The 8,300-nt window shown below is 39.1% G+C and overlaps 1 protein-coding gene across 1 annotated transcript in view; it reads right to left on the bottom strand.

Moving 5' to 3' along the window:
- Positions 1 to 3,903: 3,903 nt before the first annotated feature.
- Positions 3,904 to 8,300, bottom strand: part of LOC102827502 (high affinity immunoglobulin gamma Fc receptor I-like) — a 16,313-nt gene continuing 11,916 nt past the window's right edge. The window contains exons 3-5 of the mRNA XM_006861697.1: positions 6,137 to 6,388; positions 4,972 to 5,256; positions 3,904 to 4,199 (exon numbers count right to left, since the gene is read on the bottom strand). Of these exons, the coding sequence (XP_006861759.1) occupies positions 3,904 to 4,199; positions 4,972 to 5,256; positions 6,137 to 6,388 (833 nt within the window). The remainder of the gene's footprint in view (positions 4,200 to 4,971; positions 5,257 to 6,136; positions 6,389 to 8,300) is intronic.

Below are 8,300 nucleotides of genomic sequence, written 5' to 3'. Positions count from 1 at the left end.
TTAGATAATAGCTGGAAGAGCATTTTCCAAAGCTTCTGGTATTTCTCTAGAGCTCTGGGTCCTTGCAATTGTAACATACTCTGTCATTGAATAATAGAGCTCAAACACTCATGAGTAAGCCAATGATCTCTGATGATCAGTCCTCTATTTGGTTATGGTTTAGATTCTTAAAGAATTCCTAGTACCAATGGATCTCAAATGCTAAGAAATGAGAAAAACAACACTTAATGTATTCAATTGTAATGAATTTGTGGTGACAATATCAGGTAATTTAAAGACTAAAATGATTTTACTTGGCAATAGAAGTAAAAAATTTTATTTTTTATTGTGACAATATGTCTGCAAGATCCCAAAATCTGGTTACTATTGCTCTTAGTGACATCAATCATTCAATAAAAAAAATTTTAGAGGGTATAAAATAAATGTACTCTTTCTTTTTGTGTGTGTGTGAATGATCTCATTGAATTATTTTTGTTTACAATTAAAACTCTGGGGATTCAAAATTAGCACCCTTGCCCCAGAACTTCTTATACACACCCACAAAGGTTTCAGCCTTGTATTTGTTCTACATTGTTCTGCTGTGCTTTGTCCAAATGAGCCTTTATAAACCACTGCCATCCAGCTTTACTCAGATTCTCTTGCCCACAGTTTCTCTTGGACAGACCAAGTCTTCAAGGATTACATCAGGCACAGCTGTCAACAGTGTGGCTCCTGGGAAGCTTTTGCTTATTTTTTGTATGGCTTTTTGAAGTTGGTTTAGGCAGAGTTCTCCTCTGAGCAATAAAGACCACATGCTTTCTGCTGAACGTTTTCTCCAGTTCATGTACTAGTCAGACTTGGATATTCTGGAAAGACTAAAATTGAGGAATAGGAACAAAGATTCTAATAGTTTTCTAACCACCACCAACTTCAGTTCCCTTGGTTGCAGGTATGTCCAACTCTCTTAAGTGAGCCTTTAGGTTAAGAAGAGCCTGAGAAATGCCAGACTCAAATTCATCTGGCTTTTCACCATTGGGCTTCACAATCTTTGCGTTTGAACTGAACATGGGCTTTTTCTTGCTGAGCGCTGGCCTAGGAAGAGCTTACTCTTTCTTAAAGAACATACAATTTACTGTGGAGAGTGAAAAAATACACAGCAAATAAGTACTAAACTATAGGATGAATTAAAGAAATACTTATCCTCTCTTTCAATCATTAAAAATGACAAAAAGAAACAAGAATAAATTAGAGGAAAGAATGAAATAAAACCCAGAAGTGAACACAAATAAGAAACCCCACTGAATTCCAAAAAGTGTCAGAAATTGAAGCACTCAGTATAGAGAAATGTAGAGGCTTGTTGAGTGCTTGTTGGTGCCAACACATAGCGACCCTGTATAGGATTTCCGAAGTTGTAAATCTTTGTGGAAGTAGAGAGCCTCATCTTTCTCTTGCAGAGCAAGCAGCTGATTGGCTCTAACCACCGACCTTGTGGTTCATAGCCCAGTGCTTATTCTCTAGAACCACTGCAGTGAGCTCTTAAAATAGGGAGATTAATTGAAAGCCTGGATAATGCTAATCTCCAGGTCCATTTCTTCACCCTTCACAATAAAAGGAATTTCTTTCCCTTGTCCCTCACGCCCTTATGAATGCTGCACATAGAGTGGGTTTCCTTTCAAGCTGGTGACTGGGGAACCCACCCTTTTATAGCAAACTGTAAGCAAGCCTGCTCTTATTCCTCAAGGCTGCTCACTGTAAACACAGCCTTGAGAAGTAGCCCACATGAAGAGCAGTCAAGGACTTCTGTTCTTGGCACAACCAGTTAAGATGTGCTGAGATGTTCAGGGCACACGGTGGATTGCCTTCCCAGCACATCTACCTAATTGGAAAACCTGAGCAGTAACACCTAATTTTAAGGGTTGTTGAAAGATAAAATGTGAAAATCTGTAAGAAAGAAATAGGATGAGCTAAAATTCAAAGCATATATTGAAGCAACATGTGGAAGTACTGTGTGCTGGTTTTGTTGGAGAAAATCCCCACATGCTTGGGTTTTATAGGTAGAAAAAAATGGAGCTCAGGGTATTTTTAGCAGATACATAGGCACACTCATTTTATTGCACTTGGCTTTATTGTGCTTTGCAGATATGAGTGCTTTACAAATTAAAGGTTTGTGTCAACTCTACCTCAGCAAGTCTGTCAATGCCATTTTCCTAACAGCATGTGCACACTTAGTGTCTCTGTATCACATTTTGATAATTCTCACAGTATTTCAACCTTTTCCATAAGGCTATTACATATGTACAGTATAGTATAAACATAATTTTTATATGCACTAGGAAATTAAAAAACAAGCTCCAAGACTCACTTTATTGAAGTATTTGCCTTATTGGGGTAGTCTGGAACCCACAATATCTCCAGGGTATGCCTGTACCAAATATCGAAAGGATATTGGGTTGCAGGAGTCCTGATGTGGTGCTGTAGGAGAAGCACTAGACTGTTAACACAAGGTCAGTGGTTCAAACCCACCAGTTGCTCCTTGGAAATCTTATACAAGGTCATTATGAGTTGAAATCCACTCAGCTGCACTTAATAACAAGGACCTCCCACTTATTCTGGGTTTTCTTTTTGAATATTGAATTATGTCTGATTGTGGCCTGATATTGTCTTGATGAAGCCAAGCGGAGGAGGCACATGGCATGGCTGACACCTTTTCATTCATCAGATCTTAGCCTTAGAGGTAACTTTTCAGAAAAGCTGTCCTAGGTAAATCTTTCTCAAGTAGTAGCAGAAGACCCCCTCTCTTATTTTCTCACATCATCCAACTTTGAATGTGGATGCCACTTGTTTCCGTTTCATATTCCTCAAGCTAGAGTTCTCTATAACCAAACCCCAAAATTAACCAAAGCCACTGCCCTCAAATTGATTCCTGTATAGGGTTTCTGAGGTTGTAAATCTTTATGGAAGCAGCCAGCCTCATCTTTTTCCCACAGAGCCGCTACTGGGTTTGAACCACTGATCTTGTGGTTAGCAGTCCAGTGCTTATCCTACAAAGTAGCAAATAAAATATCTTGTCTTCAAACCAGAGCCAGCATGGGAAATCCTTGTATTTTAAGCTAGTTATAAGTTAGTACTCATCTAGAAACTCAGAAGAATAAATATTTGGAAGCTAGTGCTGGAGTTTTCTGATATACTGTCCCTCCCAATGAAGTCTCTCCTTGTAGTGCCATAGTTGGAGATCTGGGTTTAACTCATTAAAGAAAGTAGCAGTTTCATTCTGTTTTCCTAAAGAGAAGGAGACTGGGACAGTCAGGACCTGTCGTGTCTCTGGATAGAGAGAAGTTTGGATATAGCCTTAAATGAAAGGTAGAGAAAAATGCACCCATTTCTCCTGGTGAGTTGCTCCTTTGTATCTCTCTCTCTGTGAGATGTGTAGAAGCATTCCCTGCTCATACCCAAAGTGGGAAAGCAAGGAAGCAACTAACTGTCCAGAGCACCAGAGCTGTGAACTCTCTTTCTAATCCAGCCTCTAAGAAGTCAGTCTTTGTTTTTCCTTCTTTTTTTTTTTAATATTCTCTTCCATCTTGTTTCCCTTATATTCATTCTCTCTCTCTTTAGTTCTATCCTTATTTTTATCTTTGTTTTAATCTCTTGAGCATTTGAATACACTTACATTTTTACCCTGCCCCCAGAAATGTATTACTTCTTAAGCTACCTGTTGGGATAACCAGGTTAGACTTATCTTCTAAATTTTATAAATCTCACTTTAAATCATCCCTAAATAACAAGTTTATCTAAGTTGAAGTCAGCTCATTTGGTTCATGTTTAAAAGTTAATCAAATGCCATGGGACCTGTCGTTCTAGTGTCTTTCAAGTTTTGGTTGGTTGTGTCCTGCTACACAGAGAGGAAGAGGTGGAGACTCTCCAGATTTATGGCAACTCATTGGGTTCCACTATTGCTGCTCTGTCTCCTGGTCTCTCCTTTCTTGTGCATTCTTCCTCTTGTTCCTGACACTCTGGCTCTTCTAGATACGTGTTTTGTTGATGGTAAGAAGCTACCTTTTTCCAATAGCGAGAAGCCAAAGAGATTTCTAAATTCCACTTTTTCATCCTTTGGAGTTCCTTCCATGTTATTACAAAAAGAAAAGTGTCCACCAAAAATATTATTCCCACTGCTAGACAGAAAAATACATGAAACCAGACAGAAATCGATGATGACTGTGGACCTGAAACAGAAACAGAAAAAGACAAGGGTAAGAGATTCTACTTAGAAACTAGAGGAGTACCAGCTGAGATGTTTGGAAGAGAAGGTTGACTGAGACTTCCTGATATATTAGCCCCCAATGGAGATGCTGATAATTTCATGGGACAAAAAGGAGGTAGCTCTTGGTGGGCTATATATATGCTGTTTTGATGAGAGGGCAGACTCCTTGAAAGAGTTTAATTGACAGAACCCAGTGAATAGACTTATTAACTAGTTTCAGCGACAGTTGCTATCTTTATACCATTAAATACTTGAACTGAATTTGACCTCTTTGAATAAAGTTTTTGTTCTGGAGCTCACACTCCCTTCACCTTGGTTAAAAACACTTGCAATGTGTGCCATCATGATCTCATCAACTCACCAGCTAGGATCCTCAAAGCAAGGACTGCACATAGTGTCTTTATTTCCTTAGATGCAGTAGATAGAAGAAACTCAATATATTATTGATGAAGGAGAAGGAGAGGGAAAGAGAGAAAAAAGAAGAAAAGAAGGGAGAGAAGGAGAGAGATAAGAGAGAGAAAATAAAAAAGAGGAAAAGGGAAGAGGGAAAAACAAATGGAGGGAAAAAAAGAAAGGAAATTTAAGGAAGTTTGTGAGAAGAGTGAAAGGCCCATTCATAATCTTCTCCTGAAGAGCCTTCTTTGTTGGGCCATGAAATCCCCTTGGGCAAACCTCAATCTCAAGGAAGAAAAGGGGTGTCTTCTCCTGTGTCAATTTCCATAATTCTCACTCACCAACCACTTGAAGTTCCAAGTCAGGGCTGCGCTTAATGATATTTTGGTCTTCTGTGGCTGCCTCACACCAGTATAACCCAGAATCTTCTCTTTTAGCAGTTGGTATCTGGTACTCAGAGGATGTGTTCTTGTCCTTCAGGATCTTGTTGCCCACATAGAAGGAGAAGTAAAGCTTCAAATCAGGTCTCTGTGAAAGCAACTTTGTTTCGCAGCTCAGGTTTACTGGATTCCCTTCTAGGAGAGGGAATGACAAGGATGCTTTCAGGACTGGAGCTGGAAATAGCTCTACGGAAAAAGTTGACAGGGGATAGGATTACCTGTGTCAACATCAGGGTTCTTCTTTGTAACAGATACCCTCCACTTTCAGGTAAACTTCTGCCCTGGAGAAGGCATCCATAAGATAGAATTTTTCCCATTACTAGTAAAGATGCATTTCTTGGGGTCTCTACATAATGACAATCTCCAGTTTACTCAAACCCTATTGGGGAGAATATTTCTACATAGTCCATGTCTCCCTAAATGTTTATGGTATATATCATATGATTTTCCCTTCTGACAGTGGTCAACCAGTTCAGTGACTTATTACTTGTGTTCCTGACTTAAAAAATAATCTGGGGGCAATCATTTCTTTCACACATGAATTAATTAAGAGATAGAAAAAATTTGCTAATGGTTGATGAGTATAGGAGGAAAGACCATGCAATAGAGAAATCTGAGACCACGTGCAAATTGGAACAGAGGAGAGAAGTAAAAGCAGAGAGGCCAAATTATCCTTAAAAGACAGAAAGTGTAGCCAATTCCTAATGTTTTCCTGGTTTCTAGTTCTAGTAACATGGGTTACTCTCTAATAACCTTTCTAGCTATCTTGAATTAATCTCTATTCCTTGTAACTAAAATAAAACTGGTGAAAGAAATCCTCACATTATTTGGCCTCAATCTTAGCACCTGGGATTACTGATGGGGTACTGTGGCATATTGGAAAAAGCAATGGACTGGAACCGAGAAAACCTCAGTTTGGGGCTTGACTTAGTCACTAGCCATTGTGTGGCCTTCAGTTAGGCCTTTTACCTCTCTGGAGCTCAGTTTTGTCACTTGCATATTGATTACATGATTTATGATGATCCTTCTAGTCCTTAAAATTATAACTCTATTAAGATACCATTACCTTTCACAATAATATGTACTCCTGCTGATGTGTACTGTTGCCTTCCCTTTACTGAGCAATGATAGATGCCATTGTGATCCAGGCTGGTTTTCGAAATGCTGATGTTAGGATTGAAATGAGAAAAGTTGAAAGCTTTGCCGTTTTGATAGAAAATTACTTTGGACAACCTGCTGTTCTTCCATCCATGACACCTCAAGGACAGATGATCTCCTTCAGTGAAGACTTGGCCTGACACCTGGAGTAGCAGCCAATCTGAAAAATGTGGGCACAGAATGTGTGTAGTTAGTAGAAGAGATACAAGTATCCCAAAGCTTGGCTCCAAAGGCTTCATCTTTTCCTCCTTGCAACATTTCAGCATCAGAGCTGAATCTGAGGCCTATTCCTCAAATATCTTTAGCTTTGGTGGGAAGAAAAGTAATCTTTTACCAGCAGCCAGGTATACAACCTCTTTTTATCTTCCTTTTCCATATCTCAAAAGTTGGTTGGGACAAAACCAGTTTACTCTAATGTGGTAGGCAGATTCTAAGGTACTCTTGAATGCGGACAGGATCTATGGCTTGCTTTTAGACAACAAAATATGACAAAGATGTTAAGATTTCACTCCTGTGATTATTATTACATAAGACTCTATCTTAACAGATTAGATTGAGAGAGTTTCCTGCTGAATGAAGAAGTGAGCTGCCATATTGTGACAGGTTACATTGCAGGGAACTACCAGGGTCTCTAGGAGCTGAGAGTAGCCCCTTATGGACAGCCAGCAAAACAGTGGGGACCTCAATCCTGTAATTGAAAATAACTGAATTCTGTTAATGACCACATGAGCTTGGAAGAGCTCCAGAAAAGAACACAGCCTAGTTAGCACCTTGATTGCAGCCTTATGAAACCCTGAGTGGAGCATTCAGTTGAGCTGTGCCTGGACTCCTGATCCATGAAACGGTGAGATAATAAATGCATGTTATTTTAAAATGTAAAATTGGTGGTGATTTGTAACATATCAGTAGGAAACGAATGAATTCTAATTCCTGACAGATTTGATAATGGGATACTCATTCTAAAATAAACAAATAGAATTGCAAGCATCTCCAGATGTGAATACCACACTAAATTGATAGTAATATGCAGATATATGCAGATCAGTGATACAGTCAGTGAAAACAAGCTCCAAGTCAAAGCCCTCCATTTTGATGTACATTTCTACACATGCCTCCTCTACTTTTTCCTTCTCCAAGGGCAGTTGGTTTGGCTAAATAAGGATAAGGTTCCTAGAGAGTAAACAAAGGGAAGAGACAGTAGTTGTTTTTCTCCTGTAGCATCTATCTAAGAATGGAAGTCAAGTACATCAGTACTATTGTAGCATAATTTTTACAGACTTGGGTGAAGCCATATTGCCACAAAAAAAGGAACATGTGGTTTCCTCTACTAAAAATGTTCTCTGGCTTGTTCACCTAATGACTTTCTATTCAACACTCAAAATAGGTTCTGACTCATAGCGACCCTATTTAGGGTTTCCAAGACTGTAAATCTTTCCAGGAGCAGAAGGCCTCATCTTTCTCCTGCAGAGTGCCTGATGAACTGGAACTACTGATCTTGTAGCCAGCAGCCAAACATGTCGTAACCCACTATGCCACAAGGGGTTCTGACTATATATATATTTCTGACTCATTCTCTCTCTATATATATGTATGTATGTATGTATGTATATAGTAGTTACACATATATGGTATATATATATGGATGGTACACATACATATACACTATACGGTATATAGTAGTTACGAGTTGGACTGCTAACCTCAAGGTCAGCAGTTCAAGTTACACAGGAGAAAGATGAGGCTATGCAGGGTCACTATGAGTCAGAACCGACTCCACAGCACATGACTACCACTACCAATATATATATATATATGTGTGTGTGTGTATGTGTGTGTCTGTGTGTGTCTGTGTGTGTGTGTATATATATATATGTTAGCATATATATATATATATATATATGTTAGCATATATATATATGTTAAGTGCCATTGAGTACGTTCCAACCCATAGCAACCCTGTATAGGGTTTCTGAGGAGCAGCCGGTGAGCTTGAACCGCCGACCTTGCAGTTCAAATGGCTTTGCAGTCTGGAGCATTAACCCATAGCACCACACCAGGACTCCATATATATA

Source organism: Chrysochloris asiatica, unplaced genomic scaffold, assembly GCF_000296735.1.
Source record: "Chrysochloris asiatica unplaced genomic scaffold, ChrAsi1.0 scaffold00042, whole genome shotgun sequence".
Lineage (NCBI taxonomy): Eukaryota > Metazoa > Chordata > Mammalia > Afrosoricida > Chrysochloridae > Chrysochloris > Chrysochloris asiatica.
This window is presented reverse-complemented; position numbering and strand designations above follow the sequence as displayed.